Here is an 18,612-nt window from a genome sequence, read left to right as displayed (position 1 = left end):
TTGGGCGCTTTCTCCTCACAATGCAGGTGTCTGCCTCCCTTTAATAACTGAAGTCTCAAATAACGATGGCCCCTGACGGTGGCTGCCCCCTGCAGTGGGCTGGCAGTTCTCCCCGAGACTAAGTGCCCTGGACCCAGGGGGCTCCTCTCTGTGGGCAGTGTGTTCCCACCCACCCACACACGCTTGAGTACCTTCCTGGTGATCAGGCGTCTTGCTTCAGAGTGTACTTTACATTTCAAAATCAATTTCTCAAAAGTTTACAAATAGTTTGGACTCCACACTATCCCCACCACATCTGAGGTCCCCTCTGTAAACTCCTGGTCTCGTTTTGAGGCAAAAATGTGTCCCTGAGTCACCACAGCAGTGAACGCAGCATTCATGTAACTGTGTCTGACTGCCCACTCCCGGCAGGAGCAGGACCCTGGCAAACTCGGATGCCTGGCAGGTGGGTTTGGGGTGCAAAAGGGATTGGCGTGTATGTTACTATTGAGTATGACACTACTACAATATGATGTTAAGTAGGGTGGGTCAGCAAGATCCCCAGCTGTCAGGGAATTGGGTGAAAGGTGAGTTGTGGGACGGAAATGCCAGTTTTTTTCTGAGATTAGCTTAAGGATTGGAGCTTTTTTCTTTTAAACTGTAGTTGATTTAGAATATTGTGTTTCAGATGTGCAGCTTCAGGTTCTTTTCCATAGGTTATTACAGGGTGTTGAATGTGGCTTCCTGTGCTGTATACAGTAGGTCCTTGTTGCTTATCTATTTATATACAGTAGTGTGCATCTGTTAATACCAGACTCCTGATTTATCACTCCCCCTCCCCTTCCATAACCCTAATATTTGTCTTTGACTCATATCACTTAGTATGATAATCTCTAGGTCCATCCACATTGCTGCAAATGGCATTATTTCATTCTTTTTTATGGCTGAGTAATATTTCATTGTGTGTATATATAGTATCATGTTATCTGCAAACAATGACAGTTTTACTTCTTCCTTTCCAATTTGGATTCCTTTTATTTCTTTTTCTTCTCTGATTGCTATGGCTATGTTGAATAAAAGTGGCAAGAGTGGACATCCTTGTCTTGTGCCTGGTCTTAGAGGGATTGCTTTCACCCTTTCACGGTTGAGTATGATTTTTGCTGTGGGTTTGTCATGTATGGCCTTTATTATGTTGAGGTAAATTCCCTGTACACGCACTTTCTGGAGAGTTTTTATAAGTAGATGTTGATTTGTATCCAAAGCTTTTTCTGCATCTATCGAGAAGATCATATGGTTTTTATTCCTCAGTTGTTAATGTAGTGTATCACATTGATTGATTTGCAGATATTGAAGAACCCTTCCATCCCTGGGATAAATTCCACTCACTCACGGTGTATGATCCTTTTAATGTATTGCTGGTTATGATTTGCTAGTATTTTGTTGAGGATCTTTGCATCTATGTTCATCAGTGTTATTGGTCTGCAGTTTTCTTTCTTTTGTGTGTGTGTGTGTGTGGTATTTTTGTCTGGTTTTGGTATCAGTGTGATTGGGGAATGTTTCTTCCTCTAAAGTTTTTTGGAATAGTTCCAGAATGCTGTTAACTCATCTCTAAATATTTGATATAATTCACTTGTGAAGCCATCTAGTCCTGGACTTCTGTTTGTTGGAAGTTTTTTAATCACAGTTTCAATTTCAGTACTTGTAATTGGTCTGTTCGCATTTTCTATTTCTTCCTGGTTCAGTCGTGGAAGGTTGTACCTTTCTAAGACTTTGTCCGTTTCTTCTAGGATGTTCATTTTATTGGCATATAATTGCTTGTAGTAGTCTCTTATGATCCATTGTTATTTCTGTGGTGTCGGTTGTGATTTCTTCTTTTTCCATTTCTAATTTTATTGATTTGAGCCCTCTCCCTTTTTTTCCTGATGGGTCTGGCTAAAGGCTGATCAATTTTGTTTATCTTTTCAAAGGACCAGCTTTTGGTTACATTGATCTTTCCTATTGTTTTCTTCATCTCTATTTCATTTATTTCTGTTATGATCTTTATAAGTTCTTTCTTTCTACTGACTTTAAGTTTTATTTGGGGGGGTTGATGTGATTTTCTTTGTTTTTTTAAATTCAGTGCTTTTATTATATTTATAGTTGCACAATCATCATCACAATCTAATTTTAGAACATTTCCATCCCAAACCCCAGTCCATTCCTCCCCACCAACCTGTCCCCTTTGGTAACCATAAGTTTTTCAAAGTCTGAGTCTGTTTCCGTTCTGCAAATAAGTTCATTTGTATCCTTTGTTTAAGATTCCACATATAAGTGATAACATATGATGTTTGTCTCTCACTGTCTAACTTCACTTAGTATGATAATCTCTAGGTCCATCCCTGTTGCTGCAAATGCCATTATTTCATTCCTTTATTCACTCCTCTGTTGATGGACATTTAGGTGGCTTCCATTTCTTGGCTATTGTATTTAGTGCTGCAGTGAGCACTGGAGTATGTATATCTTTTCAAGTCATAGTTTTCTATGGATAGATGCCCAGGAGTGGGATTGCTATTTTTAGTTTTTTGAGGACTCTCTGTATTGTTTTCCATAATGATTGAACCAGTATACATTCCCACCAACAGTGTAAGAGGGCTCCATTTTCTCCACACCCTCTCCAGTGTTTATTGGGGTTTTTTTTGTTTTTGTTTTTGTTTTTGGTTGGTTGGTTTGGGTTTTTTTGTCTTTTCTGGGGCTGCTCCCACGGCATATGGAGGTTCCCAGGCCAGGGGTCTAATCAGAGCTGTAGCCACCAGCCTACACCAGAGCCATAGCAACGTGGGATCTGCGTGCATCTGTGACCTACACCACAGCTCATGGCAACGCCAGATCCTTAACACACTGAGCAAGGCCAGGGAGCGAACCCACAACCTCATAGTTCCTAGTTGGGTTCATTAACCACTGAGCCTCTCCGGGAACTCCCAGTATTTATTGTTTGTAGTCTTTTTGATGATGGCCATTCTGGTTGGTATAAGGTGGTACCTCACAGTAGTTTTGATTTGCATTTCTCTCATAATTAGTGATGTTGAGTATCATGTTTTTTGGCCATCTGTGTGTCTTCTTTGGAGAAATGTCTGTTTAGATTTTCTGCCCATTTTTGGATGAGGTTGCTTGGTTTTTTTGATATTGAGCTGTGGGAGGTGTTTATATATTTTGGAGATTAATCCCTTGTCAGTCATTTCATTTGCAAATATTTTCTCCCATTCTGTGGGTTGTCTTTTCGTTTTGTTTAGGGTTTCCTCTTCTGTGCAAGAACTTTTAAGTCCCATTTGTTTGTTTTTGGTTTTTACTGTCATTACTCTAAGAGGTGGATCTGAGAAGATGTTACTGTCATTTATGTCAGAGAGTGTTTGGCCTATGTTTCCCTCTAAGAGTTTTATAGTGTCTGGTCTTATATCTAGGTCTTTAATCCATTTGAAGTTTATTTTTGTGTATGGTGTTAGGAAGTGATCTAATTTCATTCTTTTACATGTGGCTGTGCAGTTTTCCCAGCACCACTTACTGAAGGGACTGTCTTTTCTCCATTGTACAGTCTTGCCTCCTTTGTCATACATTCGTTGACCATAGGTATGTGGATTTATTTCTGGGATTTGTATCCTGTTCCATTGATCTCCATTTCTGTTTTTGTGCCATAACCCTACTGTTTTGATGATTCTAACTTTGTAGTATAGTCTGAGGTCTGGAAGCCTGATTCCTCCAGCTCCATTTTTCTTTCTTAGGATTGCTTTGGCTATTAGGGATCTTTTTTGTTTCCAATTTTTTTTTTTTTTTTTTTGGTATTTTGTCCTAGTTCTGTGAAAAATGCCATTGGTGATTTGATAGGGATTGCATTGAATCTTTAGCTTGCCTTGGGTAATATAGTCATTTTGACAATATTGATTCTTCCAGTCCAAGAGCATGGTATATCTTTCCATCTGTTTGTATCATCTTTGATTTCTTTCCTCAGCATGTTATAGTTTTCAGAGTACTGGCCTTTTGTCTTTAAGGTAGGTTTATTTGTAGGTATTTTATTCTTTTTGATGCTATGATAAATGGGATTGTTTCCCTAATTTCTCTTTTTGCTCTTTCATTATTAATATATAGATATGCAGTTAATTTCTGTGTATTAATTTTGTATCCTGCAACTTTATCAAATTCATTGATGCGCTCTAACCATTTTCTGGTAGCATTTTTAGGATTCTCTAGGTACAGTATCATGTCATCTGCAGCAGTGATAGTTTTACTTCTTCCTTCCAATTTAGATCCCATTTATTTCTTTTTCTTCTCTGATTGCCATGGCTAGGACTTCCAAAACTATGTTGAAAAGAAGTGGCAAGAGTGGACATCCTCTTCTTGTTTCTGATCTTAGTGAGAATTCTTTTACCTTTTCACCATTGAGAATGATGTTAGCTGTAGGTTTGTCATATATGGTGTTTACTATGTTGAGGTAGGTTCCCTCTGTGCCCACTTTCTGGAGGGTTTCTATCATAACTTTGAGTTTTGTTCATCTTTCTCTGGTTGCTGTAAGTGAAAAGTTAGTATTATTTATTTGAGATTTTTCTTGTTTCCTGAGGTAAGGTTGTATTGCCACAAACTTCCCTCTTAGAACTGCTTTGGCCCATAGGTTTTTTTTGTTGTTGTTGTTGTTGGTTTTTTTTGTCTTTTTGTTGTTGTTGTTGTTGTTGTTGTTGCTATTTCTTGGGCCGCTCCCGCGGCATATGGAGGTTCCCAGGCTAGGGGTCGAATCGGAGCTGTAGCCACCGGCCTACACCAGAGCCACAGCAACGCGGGATCCGAGCCGAGTCTGCAGCCTACACCACAGCTCACGGCAACGCCGGATCGTTAACCCACTGAGCAAGGGCAGGGACCGAACCCGCAACCTCATGGTTCCTAGTCGGATTCGTTAACCACTGCGCCATGACGGGAACTCCTGGCCCATAGGTTTTAAATTGTTGTGATTGTGTTTTCATTTGTCCGTAGGGTTGTTTGTTTGTTTGTTTGTTTGTTTTTAGGGCTGCACCTGCAGCGTATGGAGGTTCCCAGGCTAGGTATCGAATTGGACCTGTAGCTGCTGGCCTACACCACAGCAGTGCAGGATCTGAGCTGCATCTGTGACCTATGCCACAGCTGACTGCAACACCAGATCCTTAATCCAGTGAGCAAGGCCAGGGATCAAACCTGCATTCTCATGAATGCTAGTCAGATTTGTTAACTCCTGAGCCATGATGGGAACTTCTGTCTGAGGTATTTTTTGACTTCTTCAGTGGTTGTTTAGTAACATTTTGTTTAGCCTCCATGAGTTTCTGGTTTTTACAGGTTTTTTTCCTGTAATTTCTAAACTCATAGTGTGGTGGTCAAAAATACTTTATATGATTTCAATTTGCTTAAATTTATTGAGGCTTACTTTGTGCCCCAGCATGTGATCTATCCTGGAGAATGTTCCATGTGCACTTGAGAAGAATGTGTATTTTGCTGCTTTCAGATCGGATGTTCTATAAATATCAATAAGTCCCTCTGGTCTAATGTGTCACTTAAGGCTTGTGTTTTCTTATTGATTTTCTGTCTGGATGATATGTCTGTTGATATGAGTAGAATGTTAAAAGTCCTCCACTATTAATTGTGTTATTGTCAGTTTCTCCTTTTAGGCTGATAGCATTTGCCTTCTATATTGAGGTACTCCTGTGTTGGGTGCATATATATTTGCAATTATTATATCTTCTTCTTGTATTGATCCCTTGATCATTATTATATAGTCCTTCTTTGTCTCTTATGATAGCCTGTGTTTTAAAGTATATTTTGACTGATAGGAATACTGCAACTCCAGCTTTCTTTTGATTTCCAGTTGTGAAGCATACTTTTTCCATCCTGTCACTTTCAGTCTGTATGCATCCCTAGACCCTAGATCTGGGTCGCCTATAGACAGCATATATACAGGTCTTGTTTTTGTGTCCATTTAGCCAGTCTGTGTCTTTTGGTTGGAGCATTTATTCCTTTTACATTTAAGGTAATAATCAATATATACGTTCTTATTGCCATTTTGTTCATTGTTTTGGGTTTGTTTTTCTGTATCGTTTTTCTTCTCTTTCTCTTTTGTTCTCCTATGATTTGATAACGATTTTAGTGTTGTGTTTGGATTGCTTTTGTGTGTGTGTCTGCATGTCTTGTAGATTTTTGATTTGCTGTTACCATGAGGTTTTGATATAGCAATCTATATACATGTGAGATTGTTTTAAGGTGCTGGTCACTTAATTTCAAATGACTTTCCAGTATCCTGCATTTGTCCTCTCCTCCACTCAAAATTACTGGGTTTGATATTATATTTGTGCGTGGATGATTTCCTACCTTTACTGTATATTTGCCTTCCCTGATGAGCTTTCCCATTTACAGTTTTCTTGTTACTGGTTGTGGCCTTTTTCCTTCCACTTAGAGAAGTTCCTTTAGCAGTGGTTGTAATGCTGGTTTGGTGGTGCTGAATTCTCTTAGCTTTTGCTTGTCTGTAAGGCTTTGGATTTCTCTGTTGAATGAGAGCCTTGCTGGGTAGAGTATTCTTGGCTGTAGGTTTTTCCCTTTCATCACTTGAAGTATATCATGCCACTCCTCTCTGGCCTACAGAGTTTCCACTGAAAAATCAGCTGATAACCTAATGGGAATTTCCTTGTCTCTTTCGTTACTTTTCTCTTCTTGCTTTTAGTCTTTTGTCTTTAATTTTTGTCAGTTTGAAAAATATATATCTTGACATGTTGCTCCTTGGGTTTATCCCCCTATTGTAACTCTCTGCACTTCCTAGACTTGAGTGTTTCCTTTCCCATGTTAGGGAAGTTTTTGGCTAAACTGCCTTCATTTCTCTTCATTCTTTTTTCTCTATTCTGCTCCATGGCAGTGATTTCCCCCAGTCTGTCATCAAGCTCACTTATTGGTTTCTGCCTCATTTATTCTGCTATTGAATCATTCCTGTTTTTCATTTCAGTTATGGTATTGTTCATCTCTGATTTGCTTGTTACTTAAATCCTCTTGTTTGTTAAACATTTCTTGTATCTTCTCAGTCTGTGCCTACATTCTTTTCCTGAGATTGTGGATTACATTTACTCTCATTAATCTGAATTCTTTTTCAAGTAGATCGCCTGTCTCCACTTTGCTTAGTTCTGGGGTTTTATCTTGTTCCTTCATCTGGAACATATGCCTTGACTTCCTCATTTTGTCTAACTTTCCGTGTTTATGGTGTCCATTCTGCAGGTTGCAGGATTGTAGTTTCTCTTGCTTCTGGTTTCTGCCCCCTGGCAGGTAAGGTTGGTCCAGGGGCTTGTGCAGGCTTCCTGGTGGAGGGACTGGTGTCTGCCCACTGATGGGTAGATCTGGGTCTTGGCCCTTTGGTGGACAGAGCCCCATCAAGGATATGATGAGAGGTGACTATGGGCTCAGTAAGACTTTTGGCAGCCTCTCTGCTAATGGGTGAGGCTGTATTCCCACCCTGTTGGTGGTTTGGCTTGGGGCACTCCAGCATTGGAACCTGTGGGCCATTGGGTGGGGCCAGGTGTCACTCCAAAATGGCAACCTCCAGGAGAGCTCATGCCTGTGATTATCCCCAGGACCCTCTGCCACCAGTGTCCTTGCCTTCTCAGTGAGCTGCAACCACATTCCACCTCCCCAGGAGACCCTGTAAGGCCCATGGGTAGATCTGGCCCAGGCTTCTATGGAGTCACTGCTTTACCTTGAGTCTCAGTGCATGTGAAACCTCAGTGTGTCCTCCAGGAGAGGAATCTCTGTTTCCCCCAGTCCTGCTAATGGTCCCTCTGGCCTTTAATGCCAAATGCTCTGGAAGTGCCTCCTTCTGATAGAGAAGGGTGGGGGCCTGATATGGGGCTCAGAACTCTCACTCCTGGGGGAGAATCTCTGCAATATAATTTTACACTTTTTGTGTTGCCCTCCTGGCAGGTATGGGATTTGATTATGTTGCAAAGCGCCCCTTTCACTGTTTCATGTGACTTTGGCTTTGTGTGTACAATATCTTTTTTGGTAGGTTCCAGCCTTTTTTGTTGATGGTTATTCAGCAGCTAGTTGTGATTTTTGGTGTTTTTGTGGTAGGAGGTGAGCTCCAGTCCTTCAAGTCGACTATCTTCTCTCCTGATTTCTCTGTAGGGATGATTTTTATAGCTTTAAACTAACCATGTCCTTCACATTCTCTAAGCAGAGTTCGGACGATGAAGACTGTTCGACAAAAGGAAGGAATCGTCACATTGTTGTCAATAAGGCAGAACTTGCTAACTCGATCGAGGTGTTAGAAAGCTTTAAGCTGGCCAGGGAGAGCTGGGAGCTGCTCTGTTCCCTAGAGTTCCTTGACAAGGGTAAGACTTGCTTGTCCTTTTGTGCCATTCTACTGTTTTACATAAAATCATCATGCCAGAAAAGGTCATTATTCTATTTGAAATGTCAAGGCATTGATGGCTTATTAAATTGATTGCAGTAGTTCACACATTGTATAGGATTCTTTTTTTGAGCAGTGTACCTAATCGGTTATCACTCAGATTTATTCACCTATTAGCCGAGGACACCCTCGTGTATTGGAATCAGGGTTTGGGTGGATTTGCAGGGAGAGTTTTTGGTCTTTCCTTTATAAATTTATATTGATGGGCTTTTTTTTTTTTTTTTTTTTCCATCTTGCTGGGTCATTTTTTGCTTTTATTGTTCTGTCCCATTGCTTTGTATCTCTTTCCACCTATACAAAAGGTAGTGCTAAAGCCTGTTTGGAATACAGAGATAAACTAGAGGGAGTTTTCTCTGTATGAATTTAAAACTATTGAGTATTTCAACATTGTTAAGAGATCACTAGCACTTTGCTCACCAGGAGAGCTTTCTAAACTTTGGGATCAAGGCTATTACTTTCTTTTTAGCCAGTGGACATTCGTCCCTGGCCTGCTTCTGTCACATACCTCTATAGTTCCCTTGTCCCATGTGTCGTGTGGTATTTTCTAAGTAAACATCACATCGTTCAGTTTCTCCTTGTCATGTCTAGAATTGTGGACAGGTGTGTGACTGCTGGAGATAATTTTTTTTTTTTTTTTTTTTTTTTTTTTTTTTGGCTTTATAGGGTCTCACCCACAGCCTATGGAGGTTCCCAGGCTAGGGGTCGAATTGGAGCTGTAGTTGCCAGCCTGTGCCACAGCCACAGCAATGCAGGGTCTGAGCCACGTGTGCGACCTACACCACAGCTGACGGCAACGCCTGATCCTTAACCCACTGAGCGAAGCCAGGGACCCAACCCCTGTCCCTATGGATACTAGTCAGTTTGGTTACTGCTGAGCCATGACGGGAACTCCTGGAGGGGATTTTTTCCTTTAGTTATAAATTGACTTTTTAAACAATGATTGAAACGTTTAGCGTCATGTTTTTATTATTTTAACTGAGTGAAAGCAAAGTAGTTTAAAGGGTAAGTGAAATAATGCGTGAAGAGCATTGTGAGTAGCTCTTAGCATCTTGGGAGGTGTGGGTGCCTGATAAGAACATTGCTTGTATGTTACTAGTAAGCATTCTTCTGCTCCAACTTCACTATCTAACTGAAAAGCTGGACCATCGTTTTAGAAATCAGAGTCTAAAGTTACATCCCTTTTTTGGTAATTTGTTTCTCTGACTGTTGTTCCCTTGATGGGTTTGTGAGTTTTATTCTCCGCTTCCATGTTACATATTTTTGGTAAATTTGCTTTTGAATTCTTGCTCAGAATTTACGAGAATTTGTTTGGCGTGGAAGACAGATACTTGGCTTTGGCTGCGAATCTTCCTCAATGACGTGATCATCTATCAGGTAGTGTGATGTGTGTGCAAGGACCTGTCTGCACCACGCTGTGGTTCTGCGAACATCCTCAGCACGAAGGCATGTGTGTTCCCTCTCTGCACTGGCCCCTGCTCTGAAGATGTGAGTTCTGTCTTCAGTAGCAGAGGGATTGTGGTCCACTTTCATCTCAGAGTAACTCCAAACACAGGGCCACATCTTCTGTGGTACTTATGGTGTGTCCGGTCACATCCCTCAGTGAAAGTAAGCATTCTACTTCATTTTTGTGCTTTTTAGGGCCGCGTGTGCAGCATATGGAAGTTCCCAGGCTAGGGGATGAATTGGAGCTGCAGCTGCTGGCCTACACCACAGCCACAGCGACACCAGATCCTTAACCCTCGGAGCAAGGCCGTAGATCAAACATAGGTCCTTATGGATACTAGTTGGGTTCATTATCCCTGAGCCAGAACAGGAAGCCCAAGGATTTGATGCGATGTGATGCACCTGTGCCATATGGAGGGTCTTAGACTAGGGGTCGAATCAGAGCCACACCTGCAACCCTACACCACAGCCACGGGAACATAGGATCGAGCCACCTCTGTGACCTCCACCACAGCTCATGGCAATGCCAGATCCTTAACCCACCCACCGAGCGAGGCCAGGGATTGAAACCCGCAACCTTATGGTTCCTAGTCAGATTCATTTCTCCTGTGCCATGACAGGAACTCCCCTCCAAGGGTTCTACTTTAAATGAAAGATGAACATCATTTAAAGCTCCCATCGTGGCTCAGTGGTTAATGAACGTGACTAGTACCCATGACATGGGTTCAATCCCTGGCCTCACTCAGTGGGTTAAGGATCCAGCATTGCCGTGAGCTGTGGTGTAGGTCGCAGACATGGCTCAGATCCCAAGTTGCTATGGCTGTGGCATAGGCCGGCAGCTGTAGCTCTGATTCAACCCCTAGCCTGGAAACTTCCATATGCCACAGGTGTGGCCATAAAAAGACAAATAAATAAATAAATAAATAAATGAAAGATGAACACATTTCCCCCCTCCTTACTGCTCTGGTGGAGTCCTTCTGCCTTGCCCTGCTATCCTCAAGCTGCTCATGCCTGGAAGGGAGAGGATTAAGTAATGAGAGAGGCTTTGTTGTTGAAATGGGCATGTTGCTTCTTCCAGCTTTCATAAAAGAGAAGTGGTTTCATTGGCAAAAGATTTATAAAGAAAGGTTATATCCAGAGTTCCCACTGTGGCACAGTGGGTTAAGGACCCAACATTGTCTCTGCAGAGCCTCTGGTCGCTACTGAGGCTTGGGTTCAATCCCTGGCCCGGTGCAGTGGGTTAAGGATCCGGCATTGCCACACTGGGGCATAGGTGGAAGCTGCCAGCTCAGATTCAGTCCGTGGTGCAGGAACTTCCATATGCCACGGTTGCAGCCAAGAGAGGGAAGAAAAGAAAAGAAATGGTATATCCAAAATCTTCTTTATCAAGAACTTATTTAGGCTCAGGAAAGAAGACCAGAAAGAAAAGTCTTTGTATTTAGGAAATACCTCCATACAGACCCTCCATCTGGCTTTAAGTTGGTTTGATTTTGTTGCTCCGTTTCCTTTTCCCCCCTCACATAATTAAGCAGAGGTACCTAATTTGTGGTTGCTTGCTAGTTGCTTAATTAGCTCTGGAGATTTTTTTTAATGGCAGTGTTTTTCCCTCCTTGCTGCTGTGACTCTAAGGGTCAATATAAGAAGGCCATAGCCAGCCTGCACCACTTGGCAGCTCTCCAGGGATCACTTCCTCAGCCACCGATCTCAGGACAGGGGACCTTGGAGCATCAGAGGGCGCTCATCCAGCTGGCCACCTGCCACTTTGCTTTGGGGGAGTACAGAGTGAGTACTGGGTACCCACAGCGTACTCGGCCACACCCAGGGGTGGGGGGTGGGGGGCTTGCTTTCTTTTTCTCGTAGTAGCTTTTTAACCTAGTGGATGTTTACTTGAAGCTTTGATTTTTCTGCCTAGATTTTATTACCTGATCTGCTGGTGATGATTTTGTTTTATTTAATTTCCTCTTTACTGTGGCTTCCTTGAATCCTACTCATTATTCTGTTTGTGAGAAGATGACTTTTACTTTCTTGCCTGGAATCCCTTTAGAGTGGAGCCAGTCCTGTGGTACAAGTGGGAGATGGAGATTCAAGTTAGCTTATCTGAACCTCACATTCTCTCTTTATGTGGAGATGACACTCCCAGGGGTGTTGCAGGAGCGGCATAAACGGGCCTGTCCCCTCGGTGCTGTGAGCCCCTCCTGGCCCACAGTTTCCGTACGCAGTAAATGTCTGTGTTTGGCAAGAGTGATTGACACAGTCTTTGTCAGTCACTCTTGTCAAAAACACGGTTTTGCATAAATTCAAGGCCGCAACGCATAGACTCTTGACTTCTCATTTCTCTATATGTCAAGTTGATTACTTTGTGATTGAAAACCGTAAATTAGGGAGTTCCCATTGTGGCTTGGCAGTAACGAATCCAGCTAGTAACCATGAGGATGTGGGTTTGATCCCTGGCCTTGCTCAGTGGGTTAAGGATCTGGCGTTGCTGTGAGCTGTCATGTAGTCTGGCAACTGCAGCTCAAGTTGAACCACTAGCCCAGGAACTTCCGGAAAAAAAAAAAAAAAAAAAATGAGAAAAACCTAAATTAAGTTTTTAACTTGAACTTTGAAATACGATTTATAATTTGCCATGATGGTTTTTAGAAAGAAACAGCAAGTACATAAGGTGTACGCACCTAAAATTGAAATGCTTTTCTACTGTCGTTTATGTTGTCACCAGTTACACAATTCTAAGTTTCAGTAAATTCCTTCTGAGAACTTAAGCAAGCACATACTTAGCCCCACAGATCCACGTTTATCATACAGAATTAGCTGCACGGCATTGCTGCTCTGCATGGTGATAGGAACATGAAGTACACTGGTAGCTTGTTTGTTTTTTTGTTTTTTCTCTTGTCCTTTCTAGGGCTGCACCCGTGGCATATGGAGGTTCCCACACTGGTAGCTTTGATGATGCGACACTCATTGTCTCTGAGGCTTCGCTTCCCACCTCCCCAGTCACTGTTAGGCCTGCATCTTTGGTTGCTAGCTTACCTGATTCCTGCCTCTCTGACGGCTCGTCTCCAGCTCAGACTCCGCATGTCCACTCATGTCCTTAGGTCTCTGGCCCTTAGATACAGACGGTCATGTCATAGGTGACTCTTACTCGAGCTGATCCTTTGGACTCTTCCAGGATGGCACCACCTTTTACTCCCACTGCCACCACCCTAACCGCTGGTTTTTAACTGAGTTTGTTGCCTGTAACCTTTTCCCCAACCCTATAAGTTATGGTCATTGCTCTAAAACCTTGCTGTCATCATTCCACACAATCGAATATTAGCTCTCTGGGTGGCCCAAGTTGAACTGTGTGCTGGGCTGGGAGCATGAGCAGGTGGATCCCCTGTATTCACAGATGTCTAATTTGAGTGGAGAGAAAAGTGTCAGTATCCGTACAAAACAGTTAAAGATCCAATATTCATGGTATGTCTCAGACCTGTACACAGCAGGCATTTAGGGAAGGGTGGTTTCACCAGGGCCCATGTCCTCGAGGAAGGATTTGCAGAGACAGTTGGCTGGAGGTGGGATGGCAGCCTGACTCTGAGTTAACCCCTGGCCCCACCACTTAGAGCTCTGTGACCCAACTCCAGGGTTCAAGTTCTTAACTACTCAGCTGCCTATCTCTGGAAGCCAGAGCCTTAGGACTCTGGCCATAGCTGGTTCTGAATGTGCCAAGATAACACCACCACCCCACCCCCCTCCCCACTGGCCTCGGGGCAGTGAGCTCTGGCCCCAGGCAGCTAGGCAGCTAGAGCCCCAGGTCACTGCTGCCACCTCTCAGCAAACATACAAATAGTATTTTCTGGGTGTGATAAGATATGGAAAAGGTTGGGAAGCATGGATTGAAGAGTCTGCTTCCTCACCTGTAAAATGGAGATAATAAGAGGGGTTTGCCTGGCGCAAGGAAAGGGCTGTGTCAGCAGCTTCTGTTACTGCTGGAACGTGACTGGTGGACTGACTGATGCCAGGCCTTCCTCTCTGGGTGGAGACCAGCCAGCTCACTGTGGTGTCGTCTGTCCCATTTTATCTCTCTTTCCTAAACCACACCTTCTGTCCCCTCAAGTAAATCATTAAATCCAATACACAAGCCACGCCCCCTGCCCCCCACATTTTTCTCTCCTTCTTTGAAAACCCTTTTTTCTCTTTTCTGTGCTCCCAGTCCTTCCCCCCTTTAAGGCTTTAATCAGAATAATCTTCCTGCCTGAAACTTTTCCTCCTAGCTTGGCCTGTGAGTATTGCTATTTAATTTTATTTTGCTCTGAAAATAATATTTAGTCCTCTACCATATGTCCTATTTTGAAGTTTTGGTCTTTTGTTTTTTTTAACAGCAAAGAATGAGTTCCTGTTCCCTGAAAGGTCGAATATATAGATTTAATCTTGGTTATTTTTCTCCATTCACTGCCAAGCAAACAGTAATGACCTCAGGGAGCTGTGGGGCAGTGCTGCAGACCTATGTGCATATTGCCCTGCTGTGTGCTGCAGACACAGATTCGGTCTCAGAAAGAAAGTTCCAGCTACTTCCTTTTGGTCGTGTCTTCTCTAGATGACATGTGAGAAGGTCCTTGATTTGATGTGCTACATGGTCCTCCCCATCCAGGACGGAGGCAAATCACAGGAGGAACCATCAAAGATAAAGCCCAAGTTCAGAAAAGGTACAGTGATACTCTTCATTTTTATTCTGTAAAAATAGCTTTAGGACCCAAGGCTGGGGAATTTTTTACAATTCCTGACAAGATAATATGGTGTGATCTGCAGAGCTTAACAAATTGTATAAGAAGTGAATTGCCGGAGTTCCCGTCGTGGCGCAGTGGTTAACAAATCCGACTAGGAACCATGAGGTTGCGGGTTCGGTCCCTGCCCTTGCTCAGTGGGTTAACGATCCGGCGTTGCCGTGAGCTGTGGTGTAGGTTGCAGACTCGGCTCGGATCCCGCGTTGCTGTGGCTCTGGTGTAGGCCGGTGGCTACAGCTCCGATTCAACCCCTAGCCTGGGAACCTCCATATGCCGCGGGAGCGGCCCAAGAAATAGCAACAACAACAACAAAGACAAAAAAAAAAAAAAAAGAAGAAGTGAATTGCCCACCAAGCCATTTCTTGGCTTTGATTTCACAAGCAGCTGTAAATCTGTCTTTCTTCCAAAAGTTCTCCTCACTTCCTGAGATTATTCTCTGAATGTCAGTGAATTCCTTTTCCTATCTTTACCAGTCCAAGGAAAACCTGTAATGGTTAGTTGAGGAGGATCTCTTAATATACCCCTCTTGGGCTGTTTTGAGCTTACCTCCAGTTGCTTATATTTGAAAAACTGTATCAACTGAGTTAACATGCTTTATAAGAAAGAAAGACCCACTGTCACTGATCTAAGTTCCACCTTAAAAGTTAGAGAAAGATAAGCTGCTAAATCCAAGCAAATAGAAAACAGGGAATAATAAAGGCAAGAGCAGAAATTAATAAACTAGAAAACAAAACAGAGAACATTAATAGAGGCAAAAGTTGGCTTTTGAAAAAAAAAACTAATGAAGTTGATGAACCCCTAACAAGACTGGTCAGAAAGAAAGTGAATGCAAATTACCAATATCAGGAACGGAAGAGAGAACATCATTCCAGATCCTGCTGAAATCAGGACAGGAATAGAAAAAGCTATGAGTAACTTTACGCCAATAAATTCAGCAATTTCAATGCAATGGAAGAGTTCCTTGAAAAACACAACTTATTAAAAATGACACAATGAAATAGAAAATCTGAATTTTCCTATATCAAAGAAATTAAATTTGTTATCAGAAACTTTCCCACATAGACAACTCCAGGTTCAGATGGCTTCACTGGTGAATCCTATCAAGCATTTAGGAAGAAATAATTCCAATCCTGTATACTCTTTTTGAGAAAATAGAGAAAGAAGGAACACTTACGAATTCAGTTTTAAGACCAACATAACCCTGATAGCAAAACCAAACAAGAGCATTCATTACAAGAGAAAAACATTAAAGGCCAGTATCTATCATGAACATAGATGCCAGAATACTTAACAAAATACTAGCAGGTACAACAGTATGTAAGAAGGATAATACACATATTACCAAGTATACTGGGTATGCAAAAGTGGTTTAACATAGGAAAATCGATCACTGCAGTTCACCACATTAGCAGATTAAAGGAGAAAAATCATAAGATTTTCTTAATAGATGCAGACAGAATTCTAAGTTCCGCCTTATGGAACCTAAGTTCCAATTATATCTGCGTTTATCATTCATGAAAATAATCTTAGCAAACTAGAAATAGGCGAAAGCTTCCTCAGCATCATTCTTAACTATGAATTGCTTTCTCAAAGACCAGGGACAGTACAAGGCTGTCCATTCTCAGAACCTTAATTCAACATTCTGGAGATTCTCTAACCAACATGTAAGTGAGCCAAAAAAATAAAGACTGAAAAATAACTGTCATTCACAGCTGCATATTTGTCTATATAGAAAAGCCTAAGGAATCTCCAAATAGAATAACATCAAAACCCATAACATATTTGGAGATAGGAGTTCCCGTTGTGGTGCAGCAGAAATGAATCCGACTAGGAACCATGAGGCTGTGGGTTTGATCCGTGGCCTTGCTCAGTGGGTTAAGGATCTGACGTTGTCGTTAGCTGTGGTATAGGTCACAGACGTGGCTTGGATCTGGTGTTGCTGTGGCTGTGGTATAGGCCAGCAGCTGTAGCTCTGATTTGACCCCTAGCCTGGGAACCTCTGTATGCCATGGTGCGGCCCTAAAAAGGCAAAATAAATAAAAAAGAAAAAAAAGTACTTGGAGATAAATTTAATGAAAGATGTGCAAAATCATGTTTGTAGGTCAAAAGACTCAGCATTGTTAGGGTACCAATTCTCCCCAGATGTTTTTATAGATTCAGTGCAATCCCAATCAAAATCCCAGCAGACTTTTTTTTTTGGTAGAAATTGACAAGAGGATTCTAAAATTTATATAGAGACATAGTATAGACCAGCTAAAACAATTTTGGAAAAGATGAATGAAACTGGACAAGTTCCCCTACCTGATAGGACTTAATATAAAGCTACAGATATCCAAAACAGTATTGGCACAAGACTGACACATGTGTGGTCAAATGATTTTCAACCAAGACACCAAAGTAATTCAGTGGAGAAAGGAAAGCTTTTTCAGCAAATGGTGTTGGAACAAAGGGATTTTCATGTAGTAAGAAAAAAATCCTCAACCCCTGCTTCATATTCACAGAAATTAACATGAGCTGGAGCAAAGGCTAAATGGAAAAACCAAATGGTAACATTTTTCAGCAGAAAATAAATAATCTCTGTGACTGTGGTAGGTTTTTAGGACACTGAAAGGATTCTAGATGACTAAAGCGTGACAGTTTTGGTAACTGTTGAAGCCCTTTGAAGTATATGGGATTTCATTGTACTGTTCTCTTTACTTTTTATATGTTTAAAATGGTCCATAACAAAAGTTTGGGGGAAAAAAAAAAAGAGACCAGGTCCTTTCAAAAATTACTCTCTGTGGAACAGAAACAGATCAAGAGGGTAAGACTTGACCTAGCTGATATCAAGTCTTATTTTAAAGTGTAGTTTTGGTGTGGAGATTGACCCGTGGAATGGAATAAAGAACCAAGAACTGAGTGGCATTACAATTCAGTGAGGGGGGAGGGAGAAAGATGGTGGACTAAAAGGACCTTGGGCTCACCTCCTCTCTCAAGCACACAAAATACACAACTAACCACTGAACAGCCATCAGTAAAAAAGACTGAAACCTTCCAGAAAAAGTATTTTACTGCCAAGGATATAAAGAGGCCACAACAGGAGTTCCCGTCGTGGCACAGTGGTTAACGAATCCGACTAGGAACCATGAGGTTGCGGGTTCTATCCCTGCCCTTGCTCAGTGGGTTAAGGATCCGGCGTTGCCGTGAGCTGTGGTGTAGGTTGCAGACGCAGCTCGGATCCCGCGTTGCTGTGGCTCTGGCGTAGGCCAGTGGCTACAGCTCCGATTGGACCCCTAGCCTGGGAACCTCCATATGCCGCGGGAGCGGCCCAAAGAAATAGCAAAAAAAAAAAAAAAAAAAAAAAAGACAAGACGCCACAACAAAATGGTAGGAGGGGACACACTCACAATGTAATCAAATCCCCTACCCCCTGTGTGGGCGATCCACAAACTGGAGAATAATTATTATCACAGAAGTTCTCTCACAGCAGTGAGGGCTCTGAGTCTCATCTCATGTCAGGTCCCCAACCTGGGGGTCTGGCATTAGGAGGAGGAACCCCCAGAGCATTTGCTTTGAAGTTAGCAGTGGTTGATTGCAGAAGCTTTGCAGGACTAGGGGATTCGGAGACTCCACTCTTGAAGGACATATACAAGGTTTCACATGCTCTGGGTCCTGGGGCAAAGCAGTGACTCCATAGGAGCCTGGGCCAGACCTATCTTTTTGTCTTAGAGGGTCTCCTGGGGAGGCATGGTATGGCTCTGGCTCTCCCTGGGAACGTGGACACTGGTGGTGGAGATTTTGGAGAGTATTCAGCTACATGAACTGCACAGGAGGCACATATCCTACTTGGGTCATCGGCAACAAGACCCAGCCCCACCCAATACCCCGCAGGCTGCAGTACTGGGACACCTCAAGCCAGACAAACAACAGAGCCCCACCCATCAGCAGAGAGGCTGTCTAAAGTCATCCTGAGCCCACACCACCTCTAGACACACTCCTTGACGGGGCCCTGCC

General features: G+C 42.5%; 1 protein-coding gene across 7 annotated transcripts in view; it reads left to right on the top strand.

The window, feature by feature from the left end:
- The window catches only part of INTS10 (integrator complex subunit 10), a 45,127-nt gene that overhangs the window by 11,403 nt on the left and 15,112 nt on the right, over nucleotides 1-18,612 (top strand). For 2 of the 7 annotated variants that reach the window (XM_003134201.5, XM_005672659.4), the window contains exons 10-13: nucleotides 8,183-8,336; nucleotides 9,708-9,790; nucleotides 11,489-11,641; nucleotides 14,433-14,541. In XM_003134201.5, coding sequence (XP_003134249.3) covers nucleotides 8,183-8,336; nucleotides 9,708-9,790; nucleotides 11,489-11,641; nucleotides 14,433-14,541 — 499 coding nt within the window. Of the gene's footprint in view, nucleotides 1-8,179; nucleotides 9,027-9,707; nucleotides 10,358-10,633; nucleotides 11,642-14,432; nucleotides 14,667-14,958; nucleotides 16,306-18,612 lie in introns of those variants that run through there. The other 5 variants (XM_013985011.3, XM_013985010.3, XR_014832731.1 and 2 more) reach the window with 4 other exon arrangements.

Source organism: Sus scrofa, chromosome 17 (genome assembly GCF_054392235.1).
Source record: "Sus scrofa isolate SSC_HxYL_T2T_F1_AM1 chromosome 17, Sscrofa_HxYL_maternal_Yorkshire_Landrace_v2.0, whole genome shotgun sequence".
Classification (NCBI taxonomy): domain Eukaryota; kingdom Metazoa; phylum Chordata; class Mammalia; order Artiodactyla; family Suidae; genus Sus; species Sus scrofa.
Note: the sequence above shows the minus strand (reverse complement) of the source record. Positions and strands in the feature narration are given on the sequence as shown.